The 20,601-nt window shown below is 33.8% G+C and overlaps 4 protein-coding genes and 1 non-coding gene across 6 annotated transcripts; 2 read left to right on the forward strand and 3 right to left on the reverse strand.

Annotated features, from left to right (window-relative positions):
• LOC101264933 (probable pectate lyase 5) lies at positions 1 to 3,215 on the forward strand. Its single transcript, XM_004239659.5, has 5 exons — positions 1 to 393; positions 1,042 to 1,750; positions 1,838 to 2,029; positions 2,216 to 2,421; positions 2,818 to 3,215. Exons 1-5 carry the CDS (start codon positions 254 to 256, stop codon positions 3,053 to 3,055), a joined length of 1,485 nt encoding a protein of 494 aa, XP_004239707.1. The 5' UTR covers positions 1 to 253; the 3' UTR covers positions 3,056 to 3,215.
• On the forward strand, positions 2,455 to 2,704 carry MIR9479 (microRNA MIR9479). Its single transcript, NR_130101.1, has one exon. It is a non-coding gene; the product is annotated as a microRNA MIR9479 (primary transcript).
• An 880-nt stretch (positions 3,216 to 4,095) lies between the features above and the next one.
• Positions 4,096 to 10,888, reverse strand: LOC101264630 (serine/threonine protein phosphatase 2A 57 kDa regulatory subunit B' beta isoform). 2 transcript variants are annotated; one of them, XM_004239658.4, is made up of 3 exons: positions 10,769 to 10,888; positions 9,247 to 10,643; positions 4,096 to 4,931 (listed from the first exon to the last, which is right to left on the reverse strand). In XM_004239658.4, the coding sequence occupies exons 2-3, from the start codon at positions 10,372 to 10,374 to the stop codon at positions 4,629 to 4,631; spliced, it is 1,431 nt and encodes a 476-aa protein (XP_004239706.1). In that variant the 5' UTR covers positions 10,375 to 10,643; positions 10,769 to 10,888; the 3' UTR covers positions 4,096 to 4,628. The 2 variants fall into 2 exon arrangements, with proteins under 2 accessions (XP_004239706.1, XP_010321335.1); XM_010323033.4 differs by having other exon boundaries at positions 4,096 to 4,980.
• A 2,098-nt stretch (positions 10,889 to 12,986) lies between these two features.
• Positions 12,987 to 14,934, reverse strand: LOC101262315 (protein NUCLEAR FUSION DEFECTIVE 4-like). Its single transcript, XM_004240137.5, has one exon. It carries the CDS (start codon positions 14,860 to 14,862, stop codon positions 13,087 to 13,089), a length of 1,776 nt encoding a protein of 591 aa, XP_004240185.3. The 5' UTR covers positions 14,863 to 14,934; the 3' UTR covers positions 12,987 to 13,086.
• A 1,863-nt stretch (positions 14,935 to 16,797) lies between these two features.
• Positions 16,798 to 20,461, reverse strand: LOC101264329 (uncharacterized). The gene is made up of 8 exons (XM_004239657.5): positions 20,231 to 20,461; positions 19,550 to 19,623; positions 19,095 to 19,136; positions 18,516 to 18,557; positions 18,283 to 18,366; positions 17,842 to 17,929; positions 17,118 to 17,215; positions 16,798 to 16,922 (listed from the first exon to the last, which is right to left on the reverse strand). The coding sequence occupies exons 1-8, from the start codon at positions 20,412 to 20,414 to the stop codon at positions 16,902 to 16,904; spliced, it is 633 nt and encodes a 210-aa protein (XP_004239705.1). The 5' UTR covers positions 20,415 to 20,461; the 3' UTR covers positions 16,798 to 16,901.
• Between the last annotated feature and the right edge of the window lie 140 nt (positions 20,462 to 20,601).

The following is a 20,601-nucleotide window of genomic DNA, read 5'->3' on the forward strand; positions in this document are numbered from 1 at the left end:
GTTTCTTCTTCATCAAATATACTAGCAAAAAAAATATACCCCTATTAAGTCCAAAACCCCTAGTACCAATTTTTTTTTTTTTAATAAATTAATAATTTTTTAACCTTTATTACATCTTTATTATATAGTACTATATAAATAGACATTACAATTTTCCCAAGTTTCCTTAGAGAGCATTGAACAAGAAGAATCATCAACAACAAAATTAGTAAATACAAGATTTCAAGAATACATACAACTTCATCAATCAAAAATGATTTCATTAACTTTCATTCTCTCATTTTTCTTCTTCTTAATCTTGTCATTTTCTTCACTAATTACATCTACTTTCAATAATCAAACACTTTCTCATCAACACCCTTTTCCTGAATCTGTTGTTCAACAAGTAAACAGGTAATGTTACATCTTTATTTTTCCGAGTTTCATATTTGGACTATCAGACGTCGTTAAGTTTTCTACCTGAACTCACCATCTGTTTATCAAAACACAATTCTATTATCAATTGTTTCATTTTTCTTACCTGATAACGGTGGTTAAATGTGACAATAGATAGTTTGGTGATAATTTAGATAGAAAACTCACGCACTTCTATCATAGTTAAAGATAAGAAACTCGAAAAATTAAAACATTTTATTTGTGGTTTTTACCGTTAAAAACCATATCTTGGTTTTGCTCATTTTTACATAGACGCAGAGTCAGAAATTTTAGTTTATTAGTTCTGAATCGTAATTATTTTCGCTTACTAGTTTCTAGATAGATTAATTATAGGTGATTTTTTTTTTAAAACACAAATAAAGAATTTGAGCCTAAGTTACTGAGTTCTATCGAGTATGTAACCACAATGTAATTTTGCTCATATTACATACACGATTTTATTGAATTTGCACTTTTTTGCTTATTGCTCGGATTTTTCAAAATTTATGTATTTTTTAAGGATTTGATACAAATGCGACGATTATTTTAGAGGGTTTCGAGCAACATATAATCTCATTAATATATTAAAAATTTATTATATGTTTTTTTCCCTTCATATTTATGTAGGAGGATCAATGAATCCATTTCGAGAAGGCAAATATCTGATACAACGGTAATAAATTACCAATGTCTAACGGGCAATCCGATCGACGACTGCTGGCGGTGCGACCCGAACTGGGTTGACAACCGCCAGCAGCTCGCGGATTGCGCCATCGGGTTCGGTCACGGTGCAGTCGGAGGGAAAGGCGGCCGGTATTACCTGGTTAGCGATCCCTCCGACTATGACACCGTGAACCCTACCCCTGGAACCCTCCGGCACGCGGTGATCCAGGATGAGCCTCTCTGGATCACCTTCGCCGGAGACATGATCATAAGACTCAAACACGAGCTTATGATCAATAATTACAAGACGATAGATGGACGTGGCGCGAACGTCCACGTCACGGGTGGTGGATGTATCACACTACAATATGTTACAAATGTTATTATACATAATATACATGTATACAATTGTATACCATCAGGTAATAGTAACATAAGACAAAGTACAACACAAGTTGGATGGAGAGGAATGTCAGATGGTGATGGAATATCAATTTATAGTTCAAGAAATATATGGATTGATCACTGTGCTTTGTCTCATTGTACTGATGGCTTAATTGATGCTATCATGGGATCAACAGCTATAACCATATCTAACAGCTATTTCACACACCATGACAAAGTTATGCTTTTAGGGCACGACGATCGATACGTACCCGATGTTGGTATGCAGGTTAGATTTTCATTCGATACACATCTATCATCTATCAACAGTTTTTGAAGAGTTCGAGTAACATGTTCGATTTGTGAAAATTATTAGGTGACAATAGCATTTAATCATTTTGGAGAAGGATTAGTACAAAGAATGCCAAGATGTAGAAGAGGATATATACATGTAGTAAACAATGATTTTACTGAATGGCAAATGTATGCAATTGGTGGAAGTGCTAATCCTACAATTAATAGCCAAGGCAATCGTTTTACTGCACCAGAAGATCCAAATGCCAAAGAGGTAATTCTTATATATATATAATCGCCGTGTTCGAACCAGCTTGAGTTGATGAATGTGCCTTGACTAGTCTATATCGTATCGTATAATTGTAAAAATTATATGTTACATATTGAATCTCCTTGACGTGAGAACAAAATCTTTAAATTTGAACGATAAGGTCATTGAAAATCGAGTTTGTACTCGTAGGTGACGAAGCGTGTGGACGTGGATGAGAGGGATTGGACAGAGTGGAACTGGAGGACAGAAGGGGATGAAATGGTAAATGGAGCATATTTTGTTCCTTCAGGTGATGGAATTAGCAACCAATATGCTTTGGCATCAAGCATGGAGCCTAAATCTGCATTTCTCATTGAGCAACTCACCATGAATGCTGGTGTTATTGGTGTCCCCAGGTACCCCCCACCCTCGATAATCGAGAAATCTCCGAGGGTTAGTGGCACGCGGTTAGTTTATATGATCGGTTTATAACAAGTCCAGTCCTCTACCCTTCTCCACTTAAAAGACCAAGCTTGTCTACAACAAGGTTCCAACTCATGACAAACATATGATGTGTGAGTTAGGCACGTGTCACGGGTTCAAATGCTACCACCGACAAAAGTATGGTATTTAAGTGGAGAATGGTAGAGGGTCGGACCCATTATCTACCGAGTTTCATACCGTGCACCACTAGCCCTCAGGGAGCAAGACCCCCCTCCCCATTCCACAAGCCATCTATAGACTGATATCAGCTGTAGTCATTTGCTAAATGCCAGTATAGAATAGTAAAGAAGTCTTCTATTATACAACAGGGATACCACTGTGGCCATGTCATTTGGTGGGAGAACCAGAACAACCATTGCCGCCAACCGGAGCAGTAGTGTTAGACCTTCAAGGTCTAAAGATGGTGATGGCGGTTTCTTAGAAAAGGTATTTGGGAGCGTTGCATCGGCAGGATCATCAACATCATCACCTTCAAGTTCAACCATCACCATCTTGTTTTCTCTTCTAATTTTGTATATAATCACCAACAATATTGGGCTATTATAACATTGCCATTATTACTCATACTACAGTAATCTAACAATGATTGCTATAACAACAGATGTACTAAAAGAAAATTTTCTACTTAACAGTATCAGTATCAAGGATTCTCACTTGTACATAGTTAATTGATAGTAATATCAAGAGGGATTATACCCTTTACAAATTGTATAGATCATATTTACTGTAGCAAAGGTAGAGTTCTGGAAAGAATCAATACTTTCGTGGTTTCCTAAAACGACACTTATTTTTGGACGGGAGGGAGCCTCAGACGTCTACCCAAACAGTTAAACCTCAAACTTATGATCATTGCAACATTAGTTCCTCGAAGATCAATCAAATCGAAGGCCAACTATTGGGGCTAAAAATGCTTAGAACTTTACTAGTACTATCACATCTTTCCTTGTATAGCTAAATGGTTTTGATAATAGTTCATGATTCTCTCAACTAAATAAGGTCAAACATAACCAAGAAGATCTCAAAAGTTCTCGTGTGTGTAGTCAGAAATCGATACTCTAAGCAGTTATTGTTATGAATAACTCGTATCGTGCTATAGTTGGAACATACTCTATCCCATGACACCTTACTCCCCTGTTCACAGTCCCACTCTTTAACCTTTCTCTTTTCAACTCCCAGTCCCTCTTTCCCTTGGGTTCGTTGGGGAATGAAGAAAGGTGCAAATGAAGAAAAAGAATATGTATATGTAGTCCTAGAGTAATAATTATAAGAAAAAAATAACAAAAATATAGGACAAAGAAATTGAAATAATTCTATGATGGAGTGTTTGCGATAAATAAAAATATCAATCGTTTAGTGTAGCCTCTTCGGAATTATGATCATCGGCAAGGAAACATATGTCTTAGACCCTTGATGACTATACTGAAGCGCTCAACATGTTTTGCGCTTGCTTCAAGGCTCCTTTGACAACACTGAACACTATTTCCCTAGTCCCAACAGCAATACATACACATTTACTTTTCTTCTTTTAAGTGTTTTTGGGAGGCGGAATTGCTGGAATAGGGGTCGTGGATCGGAGAACAAGAAGAAACCTTGAAGATATTGTTTGCTATAAAGAAACTTTCGAGAAGTTGCTACAAATAAATTGTTTCAAGGAAACAGAAGATAAAAACGATCAACAAGCATATTATCGCTATTGAAAAGCATTTCAGACAAAAATACGGGCAATAAAGAAACAATGGAACACTATACTTCTGTATCCCATTTTCCTTTTCCTAGAGGAGGTAGTGGGAGTGTGGGGATGGGGTTGGGGTGATCACAAAGACCAGAAATTTGATTATTTGTTAGTTCTAAAATGCTAAAGAATAATCGTCTTAGAATAGCTAAAATAAACAAAACTTTCACACTATGTCTGTCAAGGAAAGATAACACAATGCCCATACCTTCAGCCTGCCTCGCTCAAATTATGGAAAAGCAGCAGGAAGCATGGAAAAAACTTTGGAGCGATTCATCTTCAGTTTGCAAAGTCAAAAACCATCATTAGGCAGTTTGAGATGTTCTACGCAGAGGGGTACTGCTTGCACGGGACTCAGCTGGACTCACTAAGCTGTTGCAACACATTCTACTGGACCATTGAAGCAGCTTCTTCCAATTTTTTCCAAGCTCGCTCACGCTGCTCTACAAGGCCGCTGGCACCAGCTGCCTTTTCATTGTATTCCTTTTCACACTCCTCGAAAAGTTCTGAATCCATCTCCAAGAACATTCTCCTGACATTAGAGGTCAACCCGTGGACTGCCTGATTCCAGTGACCACACATATTCCTTTCTAATTGCTCAAAGATGATTGGTAAAATTGCACGTCGATTCTGTGCGATCAAGTCTACTATATGCTCATTGTTCCATAAGAACAGAGCTCGCTCAGCAACCTGACATGCACAAAATCTTTGGATCATGATCTCATTTTTCTGCAACCTTCTGAATCAAACGACAATGAAACATTTGGAAGAACAGACTATTACAAACCAATATGAGATGCCATACTTAATAAATAATGATATCATGCACTTCGAATGCAGAAACTATTTTCAAATAATAGGACATCTTCAAAGGTCTTCAGTAAATACCCTGTCTAAGCTTACCATTTTGATTAAATCCAAAACTGCCATAGGTGAGCATATGTTGGGTGGTCAAATGGTCAGCTAATACGATTCCGACCACCTTAGTTTTCATGGCATAAACCACAAAAGAAATAGGAACTCTGCATATCATTTCAGAATAACATGTCATCCACTGCATGCACTGTATGTAGTTCGATTATCCATAAGCTCAAGCTAAGAAAATGGTTGCAATACTCGTGACGCGATGAAGTATCAATATGCTGAAGTACGGACTAAAAATCAGAGTAAGTGGCAGCATTATATCCTACATACTAGAATCTCAATTTTACAGAACGCTGCATAACATCGCCATCCACGCATTCAAGAAATGCATCAAAATTATTCTCTTCATTTTTCACATTATTTAATTGTTGTTAATGCTCTTATTTCTGTATTCCCTTCTTCAAACTGCTTGGATATGCTTTAATTTAAGCCGAGGGTCTATTGGAAACAACCTCTCTATCTATATGAGGTAGGGGTAAGGTATGTGTACACTCTACCTTCCTCACACCCCACTTGTGGGATAACACTGGGATATTGTTGTTGTAAGCTCTAAATAGCTGTCATGTAAATAACATGAAACAGCAAATGTACCAGAAATTCCCGTTCATCAAGCTTGACATATTTGAACCATTTTTTTCCGTATCACCTTTAAGTTTTAACAATTCAATCATCGCATGTACATAAATGGACAAGACTGAGAATTTTTTTGATGAGGTCAATGGACAAGACTGAGAACTCTTAGAAAGTGTGGATGAGGGACTAACTTTTGATTGGTGAACTGGTTCATTTTAGGATATCTAATTCATCCATAGAAACCTGAAAAGCATGGACAGTCCAAGGAGGCAAGACAAAAAAAGACATAAAACGGCAACTGATACACATCCCAATAAACTTAGATCTTCTCTATCTGCCCTTATTTTAAGCCATTGCTAGAATTTTGGACAGACTGACCGTCTTCTGAGTGCTTAAATTTCAGTTTCTCACAGTGCATTAAGTGCTCAAAAGTAAAATCACTCAAACATCAACATATGGATATAGGAAATTTCTAGAGAAAATTGAAGTCTCACCATCATAACTCCATCAAATCTTATGTTTGTCAACTTTACAATCAAAAGGAAGATAGAAGTGCTTAACTAGGCATGGCCAACCCAATAAGTGGGGAGTACAAGAACAACAACATACCTAGTGCAATTCCACAAATAAGGTCTGAGGAGGGTAGGATGTGCATAGATCTTACCCCTACCTTTGCAGGGTAGGGAGGTCGTTTCCAATAGACCCTCGTCTCAAAAGAAGAGAAGAATTCAAACCAGGGTTGCAAGGAAATAAGATGACATAGTAACATCACAAAAAACAAATGAAGCAACTAATAGTAATAAACACATGAAAGAAAAGAAGCTATGTGATTACTAAATAATATTACTAAGAAGAAGTTGGAAGGAGGCTAGTTGCTGCCTTTCCCACAAGCAGTCTGACAACATGCGGCTAAGTAACCTTCTACATTTATCCTCGACCTCCAATAAGTCAGGAGTATAAGTATGATCCTTATACTTATCTCATCGTAAGAATAGGTATGTCAACACTGCATAATAAAACTATTCCGCCTCTCAAATTGAAGCACCTGGATTAATTTTATCCACAGTGCTTTGTTGTCTGTGTCAAGCAAAACATATTAAAAGTAAATCCTATGTTTAACCTTCGAGGAAATGTGCCACAAAGGGAAGTGTCCTTAGATCATAATACCCAAGAAAGAGCAGTATGTCACAGTTTATTCAAAGACCGAAGTTCTGTAAAGAACTGCTGGCTCATATGGCAAATCACAGTTCTATTATATTATGGTGATCGTACCTATGAACGTGATTAATCCAAAAGAACCGTGATTAAAAGGTTATATTTCAAGGAATGCATTAATTCAAAGGACAACAAAATCAGTCAAGTTGTCGACTTCTCGTCTTCAATCATCTAGTCATTAGTTTGATGCAAAACAATTAATGTAGTTTTTTTTAATAATAATGGATAGGTAAAACTTGACGGATGTTTTCACCGCCAATTTAGGTTAAAGAAATCGCATTTGAGAAGCTAGATGAGAAGACAAGTTGGAGCCTTCAATTACAATTCCAGACCGTGTCAGCTGCCACAAAATTTTAGTCCCTTAAAGCATTAATTGCCTTGCCAACTAGTTAAGATATCTCCTAAAAGTCATATCATAAATCAATGCACATTAACTCGTGCATCAAAATATTATCAGCATTCAAACTTCAAACTTAACCTTCTGCATTGAAAACCCAGTACCAGTCTGAGGCAGTGTTTAAGAAGAGCAAAAAAGCTTTTGGTTTAGAGAAAACAAAATTTTCTGACATCAAAATGGAAATATAATCTCCCTTAGGTTTTTTTTTTGCAAAAAATAGTGCCTATCACATTGTCCAAACTTCGCTTATTGCAAAATAACCTCCATACTAGCAGGCTGACGTGCAATAACTTTAGAATCTTTTCTTTTGAATGGTCCTTGCATTATATTTCTAAATCCTATGTCCATCAATGTACAGCAATGTTTTTAGAAGTCACCAGCCAACCAGCAAAGGGAGAAAAGAAAGCTGTAAGCAATAATCTTGTGCCAGTAAGAGACAACTCATTTAACTGGACATTTTTCGTTACACTAAGTACCTAATCAAGACACAGATAAGAATATCAAGCATACTCATGTAAAAGTGTACTCCCCTACCCACACATTCCATATTCATTTTCTATAAATTTCTCCCAAAGTTGGGCACTGAGGGGCACTAGGGCATGAATGAGAATTTGTGTTATGATGCTAGAAACTGAAAACATCCATAACTCAAAATTAGATTTAAGGTTAAGTTGGTTCAATTAAATGCTTGATTCAGAAACTAAAAGAAAATCATGCATCTTCAAAGCAGAGGACTTCCAAGCTACTGACGGTATTCCATACATGAAGAACAAAAGAATGAGATGCTCAAAGCTCTCAGGTACATTACTTCAAGCAGTGAACATGTGGATTCAGTTCCCCTTTTATTTCTTACAATTAATTTTATAATTCATCAATGTCATAATCCTTTTCTCAAGATAATAAAAAAAAAAAGAAATAGCTTGTTTCAGTATTGCACCGTTCATCAACACATTTGACTAATCTGAAATCAAGTTTTAAATAATGAGATGGGATCTGGGATAGTCAAATCTAATATTTTTAACTAATAGGTGGAAGTACCTCATGTATCACTTTGCTCTAATGGTTTTATCACCTTTAGGAACATATAATTCCACATGGTAACCTATTAGTGCATCAGCTGTTACATAGTCATATCACATTGATTGGCTAAATGCACAAATATCATCATTGGATCACTTGGTAGGTAAATGTGTTACATGCTTTCTATTTAGAGAAATGATATGAAATCTCTAAACTGCATTTCAAACAGGGCTTCTAAACTTCTTCTCCTTTTCGTTTTCGTCAAATAATATAGAATTTTACTGATAGAGACAAAATATCATAGTTCTTACGTAATCAAGTCATGAATTTTATACTTAAAACCTAGTTCCTCCGATAAACAGGATGGCAAAGTTTCACTTCTTTTTTATGACGGTGGTGTCAGGCTCAGCTTACGCTGACCTTGACTATTCCACCAGTAGCTACAGCTCCCACCAGGAACGAGGTAACTCTTCCCATTGAGACATGGGCAGATGGGAAAAAATCACCCAGATTTTTGTGCCCATTGAGATTTAAATCTGCCACCTCATGATTCCTCCCACTTCATTGTCCACTAGGCCACACAGTTGGGTGTGATACTGGAGTTTCACTTCTTTCAACTAATATCCACTTTACTTAGTGGACTTTGCTTCTTTCCTCCCACCTTACTTTTTTTGGGGGGGTGGGGTAGGGGTTATATCCTAAGACTGACCTTGAATCTTAGAGCATAAATCAAGCAACCATATTACAAAAGCTTAGAGCAAAGAATAGCAATGAAGATACAAAAAGAAGAAGATCCACAATGATCAGTTCACACTTGATGAATATGCATACGAGATGGCAATGTAGTAAGAATGCGGATAGTAATAATTCACAGACCTGAAAATGGGGACTATTGATGCTTCGTCCAAGTTGCTTGAAAAGGGGAACCAAGCAGCGCTGAAATTCAGCAGGCTGTGTACCTTCCAAAACTTCTTCCAGTTCATTAAGGAAGAGAACCTCCTTGCCACAATTAGTAATTGGCCAATATTTTAGTAGCCCCGTGATGACGATATCTGCCAATCGGTAATCTTTCTCAACAAACTGAGTAATGCAGTAGGACAGCTGATGGTGATATGCAGAAACACATTTAGGCTTATGGAGTGGAATAAGTGCCCGAACAAGAAACAACTTGTGCTCTTCTTTCATTGGTAGAGCAAATCCATTTATTACACTTCCAAGAATCTCTAGCAATTCACCCATACCGTTATGCCTCTCTGTCTCAAATATAAACCTGTAGAATACATTGTTTATCCCGTTCCTTATAAATGGCCTATGAACCATGAATTTCCCATATATGCGGTGAAGGATAGTCTTCAAATACTCACGCTCTCTAGGATCCTCTGAATCAAATAAGTCGAGCAGTTTCAGCACAAATGAGTGGTCAAGATATCGCTTAGCAACCTTGGTATCCATCTCAGTCGACATCACATACCTTAAAAGTAACTCATACACTAGTTGCAAATGAGGCCACGATGGATCCAGATACATGTCATCCTCTTCCTCAACACCTTCCGACCCAGTGTTCTCATGTGAAGCAGGAGGCAGGCACCGGAAAAGGTTGGTAGATATCATCCTAACCAACTCTTCCTGCATTATTTCATTCATTTTACATGAACCTGATTGAACTAAATCAATAAGCTCTGTGAGTGTTTGTCTCTTGATCTCCTTTTGCCTAGCACACTTAACCGTCTCCGCAAAGTCAAATTGCACGCAGCAAATTTGGAGCTTCCGGATAAACAAAACATGACGTTCAGAAAGCGCAACCTCCTTCAATAAGGGCAAAACTTCAACCACACTAGGATCTGGTGTGGCATTTGCCAAAGTAACATGCTGCGACGCCACAACAGACGTTGCTATTCGCGAAGCATGATCAACAGGCACATTAGGCAATGAACTCGGTATCGGAGGCTCCACAGCATCCCCTTTGGAGCTTTTCTTCCCTCTGCCTTTTATTATCTTAAACATAACTCTTAATCTATTAACACTTTCAAAACAAAAATAACCAAATGGGGTTCTCCTAATTCACCATTATATCTCCTTCAACCTCTCCTTCACAAGAACAATTATATCAAAACAAATCCCTACCAAATCAACAAAAGAATCAATCTTTTTCACAAATTTCTCAAAAGGGTATTCAAGAAATCTAATAAACTACAAAAATCTGAAATCCCATATCAAAAATCAAAACTTTTTAACAATCCATGCCAGAAGGGAGCAAAATATCAAGTACCCATCTGCAAAAAAGTGAATATGAACCATACATGTAAAAATGCTGATAAAGAAACATATATCCAAAGTATAAATTAAGCAAGATTTGATTTTTTAATGAGAAAACAAACAGAAAAGTGAAAAAAAGTACCTGCAGAGAGATCCGAGAAGAATGGGATGATGAAGAAGAAGAGAACATTTGTGCTTTTTTTGAGTTTTTGAGTGTGAATTTGCTGGCATATTTTGAGGTTATAAAATATTTTAATTATTTCTAATTGAAAAAAAAAAGTTATAAAAATTATAAAAATAAATAATAATAAATTAAAAGATAGTGTAGTATGTTTTCTTTTGCCTTGACTACTTCAAAATTTGAATCCAAAAACTAATTTTTTTTCCCAATTTAGAAACTTTACAATATTATATGCTTGAATAGATTTTTAATATAAATATAAGAACTTATAAAAAGAAAGTTAATAAAAATAACTATCTATAATATTCTCTTCACACAATTTCATATTAAGGATAAACTATGACACGACCCTTCGGGGGTGGCCCAGTGATTTGAGCTTGTTATTTCTATGTTGGACGTCTCGAGTTTTGAAAACCCCTTGCCAACGAAAATAAAAGGTTTGCCTTTTGGGTCGAGCTCGTCACACCGAGCTTGCCTAGTGTGAGTTACCTTTCCTATGCGATCCGCGAGCTATTATTTTATTGAGCGAGGGTTTTACTTTGTGCTCATCCAAAGGATAGCGACTTATATATTTTAACAGAGAGTTTATTTAAAATAGTTGTTTTATCTTACGAAGCATGGGGATAAGATTATGTTACGTACACACACCTTATACTCATTTGTAAATTAAATATGTTATTAAAATAAATGTGTGATATATATCTATAAATCAATTTTTCTTGATAAACTATAATTAATTAAAGGTCCTTTATATAGAAAAATTTTACAGACATATAGCCTTCTTTAACATAGAAAAGTGTAGAAATATAATATCATAAAAGAATGGTGTTTGAATTTTTGTCTTGCTTAAAAAATCTTTTAAAAAGTAGAGAATATTATTTGTAGATTATAAGAGTACTTTTTTATAAAGTGAAAGATGAAGTCTTAAATATTTGAACAATATAAATAATTTTTTGTTAATATATTATAACTTATAATCAATTTAACAATATTTTATAATCAATCTAACACGATTAATAGATAAATTATATCAATGTTACTCATCCATCATTATTTTTTAAAAATATACAAAGTTTGCCTATAAGACGCACCTTATAAACCGATAAATAAAGAAATTTAAAGATTCGATTTATCGTAACGTCCAAGTAAGGGCCACTAAAGTGGAGGTGGGAGGGTCCAATGGGCCATATTGGGCTTTTCTGACCTTTATTTAGAAAAGTGGGCTGGGCCTAATCTCTTTTTGGGCCTAAATTGTTATATGACATTTTGGGGAGATGGAAGTTTTTAATTTAAAATATAATATTTTTTGGGAAACAAAAATAAATAAAAAATGTAATATTTTTTTCAAAAGTTTTGTGCAACTTGTAAAAGTCCAGCCTTAACTATTTTATTTCTTTAAACTACATTATAAATTTTTTATTTTATCTTTTTAGGTTCGAACTGAAAAGATATTTTACCGTTGAATTATGAACTCACCCTTGTATGATTTCTAACTTCATCGTTTCATTATGATGTGTGATTTATCGAGATCCTTTTTATAAGTTTAACTTTTTTTAATTATTACGACTTTATATTTTTATTGACAACGTAAAAATATTATAAAAAATTTCAAATTACTTGTATGCATTTTTTCCTTATATCAATGCAAAAAATATTTTAATATTATTACAACAAGATCTAGATCTCCTCCTCAATACACAACAATTTCTCCTCGTACCAATTAAACAAATAAAAAATTAATATGGCTAACAACTGGTTTTACAGAGATTAATTAAGAGTTAAGATACTTTTTTAAATTAAACAAATCACATTTACCCAAAAATAGAAGGTAAAAACAAATAATAAATTAAAATAATTAAGAGTTCTAGTTTACTTAAAATATTAACACTTGTTTGCACCAACAATATAATTTAACACCTGATATTTGTTTTCATCCAACTTTCAAAATAAATAACACATAAATACACGAACACGCACGTCTAATATCGAAATCAGTAATATCAATTTATATCCTTTGCTAAAAAGAAATTATGTTATATTAATTAAACTTTTTCGTATATCTACTTTGTTACAGTAAAATGCTAACGAACTTTAAACTAATAACATTCTAAATTATATTTAACAAATATACACCGATAATATAAACAAAAATTACACTATCAAATGTTAAAAATTGCAATTATTGAAAACTAGAGATATGATTAGATATCAAATTACATATATAATCATTAATATTACATTACAAATTAATAATAATTCCTTTAACAGAATTATTATTATTATTTCTTGAGTAGCCCTCCATAATTTGCAGCCATAGCCATTTCTTTTTCAGCCACTTTTGCTTCTTCTCTAAATTTCTTGTAAATATCATTCTTATAAAACTTCCTAGTTCTTAAAACCAAAATAATTGACACAAATGCCCCTAAAATTGTCACACCAGTAATAATTAAAAAGGCTAATTTAAAACATTCATCTCCAATACACTCCAAATCTTCACCAATTTTCCTAATTTTTCCCATAGCCACTATTTGCCTATTAGCCTCTTTATCATACAAATAGCCAACAACTCTTACATTTAGCAAATAAGCACCAATTGGACTTGCTACTGATCCAAAATTATAAAGTGTTGAGTAATATTTCAGCCCAAACAACTCTGATATTATGGCATATAACAATGGCCATTGTGCCCCAAAGCAAAATCCAATGACTATAGATGCAACATATAGGCCCCCAGACACGTTGAACGCGATTAAAAGATGACCTAAACAAGAGATCACGAGTGTTATCGTGAGCATGAGAGGCCTTGGAAATCTGTACTTGGTCAAGAAATGCTCAGACAAGAAGCCAGACACAACTCTACCCAAGTAATTCCATATACTAACTAATGATACAAATGTACTAATACTTGTTTTTGGATAGCCTAATGATGCCCCTATTTGTCCTAAGTTGTCTATTGCTGTTAATGTCCCTCCAACGCCACAAATTGTCGCGAAAAACAGTATCAACATGTCAATACTGAACAAAGTCTGAAGTATAGTATAGTCTTCACCTCTGTCTGGTGCGCGAAAAACTGTCTTCCAACAAGAAACATCATGTTGTTGAACTTGTATTATCTCACTTTGTATCACCATTTGAAGTTGAGTATTTGTCACCTCAGTGACTAATGATACACTTTGTTTGTTGATTTTCAATGTATCAAATTCTTCTTTAACAACAATAACAAGTGGTAGACAGAGCAAAAACAGAACAATCAAAGTGCTTAAACCATATTCAATTTGGTTAAAATGCATCTTTTTTTGAAGTATAATAACCAACATTAGAAATCCAGCTAGTCCAAGTGATGTATACAAAAACTTATAAAACACTTTCATCTCATGTTCAACTCGAATCACCTTCATAACGCGAATTATACGCAAGAAAACCAATGAAACAACACTAGGAAGCCAAGCAATAAGTAGAATAAGAGACTTAGATTCATTACCATATATGGCATGGTAAATTTGTGTCAACATTGCACCACTTAATCCAACATAACCCTTAAGTAGTCCAAGAACCGCGCCACGACTCTCAGGGAAGTTTTTAACACAAGTAACTAATGCACCAGTGTTAGCAAAAGATTGAGAATTTGAACCAACACAAATGTACAAACACATGTGCCAAATTTTAGGTTTTGGGATTTTTTTAGTCACTGAAAGCCAAATCATCAAGTAACCAAACAAGTTAAGGATAGCACCAAATGAAAGAACAACCCAAGGGGGTGTTACTTCATTGATTAAACCAGATAATATACCAACATTTCCACCTAAATCTTTGAAGAAACTTAGTAAATTAAGGGTGGTTTGATCGTATCCGAGCGATGTTTTGATATCAGTTGAGTATATACCAAAAATGTACGTAGCACCAGAGGATGATAAGATCAAAATAGTTGCAAATACCATGAACCATCTTCCTGTGAACACTTGTAGTGTTAACTTCTTCATGTTGGTTTCAAAGGCTAATCTTTCAATGAAGTGAAAAAAACAATATGTTTTGTGTATTGGAAAGAGCCAATGCATTGATATATGTGTATCAACATGTATATATATATATAAGAAATAAAACGAGTTTAAGCTGTATACATTGACAGTCAATTTAAAGATTGTTTACACCGTCACGTCACTTTTACTTATAATAGCCTAATGTTGCTCGGACACTTTGAAAATGCCAGATCCTCAAAAAAAAAAAATACTAGATTGTTTTCTAGGGTTTTAATATGGGTGGACCGACATTTTATTGAGAATTCGAACGACGTAGATTATGAATCCTGTTTTTTCATGGGCTTATATATATATGTAGATGTATAATTCATATATTATATCAATATGATTCTATTAGAGAGCATCATTTTAACAATACTATTGATTAATACTTATCATAGAAATATATTCGTTATTATTTTATAAACTATCTGATATATAAATATTTTATATTTTTTACATCGTCGATACATAAAAGTCCTCTAAAAGATATATATAGATCTTGGGTGCATCCACGCCTACATTTAAGAGGTGGGGAAGAGCTATCATTATATTATATAGAGACTTCATAGTTGACTTAAAATTGAAAGAAAAAAAATATCTACTTTTTAGTTAGGTATTTTGATGAATTAAATGATTAAAAATCGTTACAGATCAAATCTTTTTATAATAATTTTTTTATTATAACATTTTATTATATTAATTATATTTTATTGATTTCACCTTTCATATCGTGTTATACAATATATTTCTTTAAATAATATCTCGCTAAAATATTTTTAAAAAAAAATCAAATCAACATGATTTTTTTTTTTGCTAGTGGTCTTCCAAGGAAAATACATAACTTAGTGTTCCACTATTAAAAAAAAAGCTATTGATTACTCAAATTTTGTCATATTATTATTTTTATTTTGGAAGAATTGAATTAATGAGTGTTTATCCATTGAATGGATCTACTTTTAATTAGTCAAACACTAAATTTTTTCCACAAAAATGATAGCACAACAATAAGACAATATTTTGGGCACTCTAACAATGACATTATTTAGAATACAAAAAAATAATATATTGGAAAGGGGAAAAAAAGATTGAGGTTTAACTCGAAGGTAATTTTGAATCAAAGTAAAAAGTTCATGGAAAAATTCAGAAGAATTTAAAAATTCAAGTTCGATTTATTTTACGATGTATAATACAAGGCTAACAACAAGTTTTTAGATGAACTATAAAATATATAATAAAATTATCTCTTTATAATAGTAAAATGAATATAGTAAAAAATTTTATTATAACGACCAAGTATTTTTTGTAATCGATTATCATTTTGTGTTATATAATTATATTTTTTATAACATTATTTCTATAACAGATAAATAATATTCAAACAAACAATACCATTATAAAGAAGTTTAATCGTATGGAAAAAAACTAAAGCAATTTTAGATAGACATACATGAATTTAGATATTTTCCTTCTTTTTTAAAAATAAAAATTAAAAATAGGTCTTTCGTTTTCATAATAATTATGTGTGTTGGGGTCGGGGGTCAATTAATTATTTCTCGATAGACCTTATATAAGGATATCAATATTGACAACATAGTCTCTCTCTTTTTCTTTTTCTTTTATTGAATGTTTGATAATAACGAAGCCTCGGTTAATTTGAATTTACGATACGTGATATGGTTTTCACTTCTTTTTTTTTGGTAATAATTGGAAATGATACACACCACTTGTGAATGTATAGGAACGGAGAAGCCCAAAACTAATTATGAACTAGTTATGCCAGGATTATTCATACAGTCAATAATAAAAATAATAATGTATGAGCTCGATCGATCTTATGAAAAGAAATAATAATGTGTTTTGATAATTATTCGTTGTTACTATATATGTATTGTTATTCCACATTCTATTTCGAATAAAACTAAATTATTTTAATACTTACATATTTAGGACTCTCAAATAGGCAACAATGTATAATAGATAAACCAAATATATATATATTGATAGTGTAAAAAATTAAATAACAAAATTTATAATCAGTGCCAATTATAAAAAACAAAAATACATTTTTTTTCCCTCTAGCTTGAATTTTTGGCAGACTGCAAAAATATAAAGAAAATGTCAGCCATGCTGAAAAAAAACCTGTTGATATAATATATACTTGTAGAAAAAACAAACGAATCGGAATTAGTTAGACACGAGTAACGTAATTTTGTAGCTAAACGACAAAATTTCGTAGATAATGCATGTTTAATTGTAGTATGTATTGGCAAAAGGAAGTGAACTAAACTTACAAGTAGTTCATGATCTCCCATAATCTCATCGATTAATTCTTTTAATGGCTTCTCCGCGCTGTTTGGAACAAGAGCAGCAAAGACGGGGTCTTCAAGTCCTGCACATAGTTATATATGTGTTCAACTGAATCCAGTATTTTCGACACACAACATAGATATAGATATATATGTGAAAAAACATAAAATTTTCGAAAAATACTGAATTCTGAACTCATAATTTCAAAAGTACAATGGTCAACGAGTATGACCATGTAGAAGATCATCGATATCACAGGCCACATTGAACTCAAAAAAAAGTTCATAAATGATAGAAATGAAATCGGTTGTTATTGTATCGGTCTAATGCCTTGTTTATCATTGATATGGAAAAAAGATCACGAAAGAGAACGATGTAACTTTGGTCCAAATCCTGTATTTGTCTAAAGAAATGTAAGGAACGTGTATAAACGGAACAGAATCTCAAATCCATAAACGTCAAATCATGACTCCGTCTCTGGTGAACAAAGAGAACATTCTAATACTAATGTGTTTTACTAATAAAAGTTCTATAAAAATCTGTTTTTCCTACTAATATCTCAAGATAGTCCTGTATTTCTTTGTCTTTACTGAGTTTTCTCTGTTTAGACATAATCTTTTCGTTAATTTTACGATCTTCGGCTATGAACACAGACGAAAAGATAAAAGATTTTTGGTTGTGAATGCAGAATATGAAAAAGTTATTTACCACTTTCTTCAAATGCGTCAAGAAACATCATCATCTCCTCTCCGGTAAGGCCAGACAGGAAGCAAATTCGCGGAAGCTGTTTAGCAATCTGCATAATGATACCTCCACATTAGAGTAAGTTACGATGAGTTTGTCGTTTAGACAAGCAACTTCACGATGCTTAAGACGACACTTCATTAACATTTAATTAACTGAGTAGAAGTGTAAAAGACGCGGAGGATAAGCATATATTATTAAAACAAAAAGGGCCATTGTAACCATTTCATTTTAATATGACAATACTCTGGGTTCTCTAACACCAGAGGTTTCTCTTCATTTTCTACTGACTTACGAATCTCTCAGCGGACTAAACAGACTCTGAAAAAAAAAATGTTCGATCTAATGTAGGTGCACCAACAGTCGTGTGTGTGTAGAAGTGTAGAGATAGTTCTGTTATCTGACCTTTGAAGCATCTAAATTGGTCTGTTTTGTGTTCACTGCTTCCCAAAGTGAGCGAGAAATCATGTCTTCCGTACAAAAGATGACCTGCAGCATATGTTGTATTAGACGGAACTTCAAGAAAATGACATTTACTCATTTAGTACAGAAAAAGCATATAGTTAATTTATACAGGCTCTCTGGCTTCAGATAATATTATCTAATCGTTAGCGGTGAAGAAGTCTAGTAAAATTTACCTGGAGGAACTCACCATCCATCTCTTTCAAAAGCTGTTGTATCTGCAACAAAAAAAACATAGAGGGATCAGTTACCGATGTAAATGTATACCGAGGATGCAGTTTTAGTTAAGCATACTAATACATAGACACCTTAACTTGGGCTAAACTCGTAGCTAAACACTCCAACTTTGAAAATTCACATCTAGGTACCCCAATTCGTCCCCTCTGTGTCTCGTGGACAACCGACACTGGCATGACACACAAATTTTGAAGGTGTCTAGATGATTATTTTGTACGTTGGAGTGTTCAACGGACACAATGATGACGAGTTGAGGCCAAGTTAAGGTGTTTATCTATGTATTATTCCTTTTCACTGCATGTTTTACCAACATCAAAATTACTGCCATTTATCAGATATGGTTATTCTATTTGTTTTACCTTCTTATCCTAATACTAAGATATATAGCATTAAGAGGATTCTTGTTTCTTTCCGAGTACCATCTGACACACCAATTCACCAATGGCAACGTTATAACACACAAAACTCTCAGCACAGTCAAACATGAACATGTAAAAGGTAATCAGTCTAGAAATTACCTTTGCTGCTTCGTCCACTTCGAAGCCCAGCAACAACAAAGCCTGTAAAAGGGGTCATTGAGGCTTTCATTTAAGATAAAAACGATCTAGCAAAGTATATCAGACAAAACACCTAACATGTGCTAATCTTTCAAGAATCTTTTAGCTTGAAAAGAAAACATTTGAAGGCCATCCAAAAACCGCCATCATCTGGTATTAACTTTCATACAACATTGTATGCAGTCGTTAAAACATGATATCCTTATTCCCTTTGCCGTAGCTTCTTAATCTGACCAAGAGTTACTTCTAATACATCTTATGAGTCACAAAATCTCGAAAATTTCTGCTCCTTCAGAAATGCCGGTAATTTTGAGTTCTCTAAAATTTTGTTTCATAGTAGTTCCCACATTGAACACCAAAATGAGTATAGGAATATAATGACTGATGCTACTGTAAAATAACTAACCAGAACTTACAGGTGGACCATATTTTGGGTCTTCGGCATTTATAGAAACAAACTTAGAATCCTCAGTGATCTCAGAGGGAAGGCCTGCAAGAGGGGCACCGCGAATAACAAACTGATCAGTAGAAATTGCATGAAAAACAAATCAGATGCCTAATAGGCAAAAGTGGTTCAAATGAACAGTGGCTTCAAAACATCATCAAGAATAATAAAAACATGTTAGTCCCTCCCTTTCAATCTGTTCGCCTTACTTTTGTCCGTTTCAAAAACAATACCTCTTTACTTTTTGACAATTAACTTTCCACGTGACACGTTTAACAACACCAAGATTAAAGAGTATTTCAGTACATACCACAAAATCCAAGACTCTTCTTAACTATGTTAAACTCCGCGCCAACTTGAAATCAGACAAACAAATTAAAATGGAGCGAGTAAAACAACATAGATTCTTGTAGACAATTCAAGTTTACTAGGACCGAGGATCTTATCAAATCTTAAACATGAAGAACCATATAAAGATTACTACTTTAACCAAATTACAGAAGTACAAGAATTCTAAGTAAAGACAACAAAAGAGCAGAACCCCATTATTCATTTGTCTTATAAAGCAACAATCTTGAACTTTTAAACATGAAGAAACAAATAAAGATCAAATTTTTAACATTAAAAAAGTGAAATTTTAACAAGAACAAACCTTCAGTATCAAAAGATGCTCTGGGATATTGTACCTTGAGCTTCAAATGGTGTCCATTTTGGGTAGATAAAAAAACTGACAAATGTGAATTCTTGAAATATTTTGATAAAATTGGTTGCTTATTATAGTGAAATCCAGAACACAACTTTCCATAGCTTAAGCTGATTGAAGAAGAAAAAGCCATCACTTATCCTTTTCCTCTTATCTATTTTGCTTATTAATACAAATAATAGTACACTATTTACAATTGAAAACATTATCTGTTTACTGTCCTTTTTTTTGGGGGGGGGGGGGGGGGGAAGGGGTCAATTTTTTATGTAACAAACAATTGCAAAATAACCAATTTTATACATCAATAATAAATGAGTTAA

Source organism: Solanum lycopersicum, chromosome 5 (genome assembly GCF_036512215.1).
Source record: "Solanum lycopersicum chromosome 5, SLM_r2.1".
Taxonomy (NCBI): Eukaryota; Viridiplantae; Streptophyta; class Magnoliopsida; order Solanales; family Solanaceae; genus Solanum; species Solanum lycopersicum.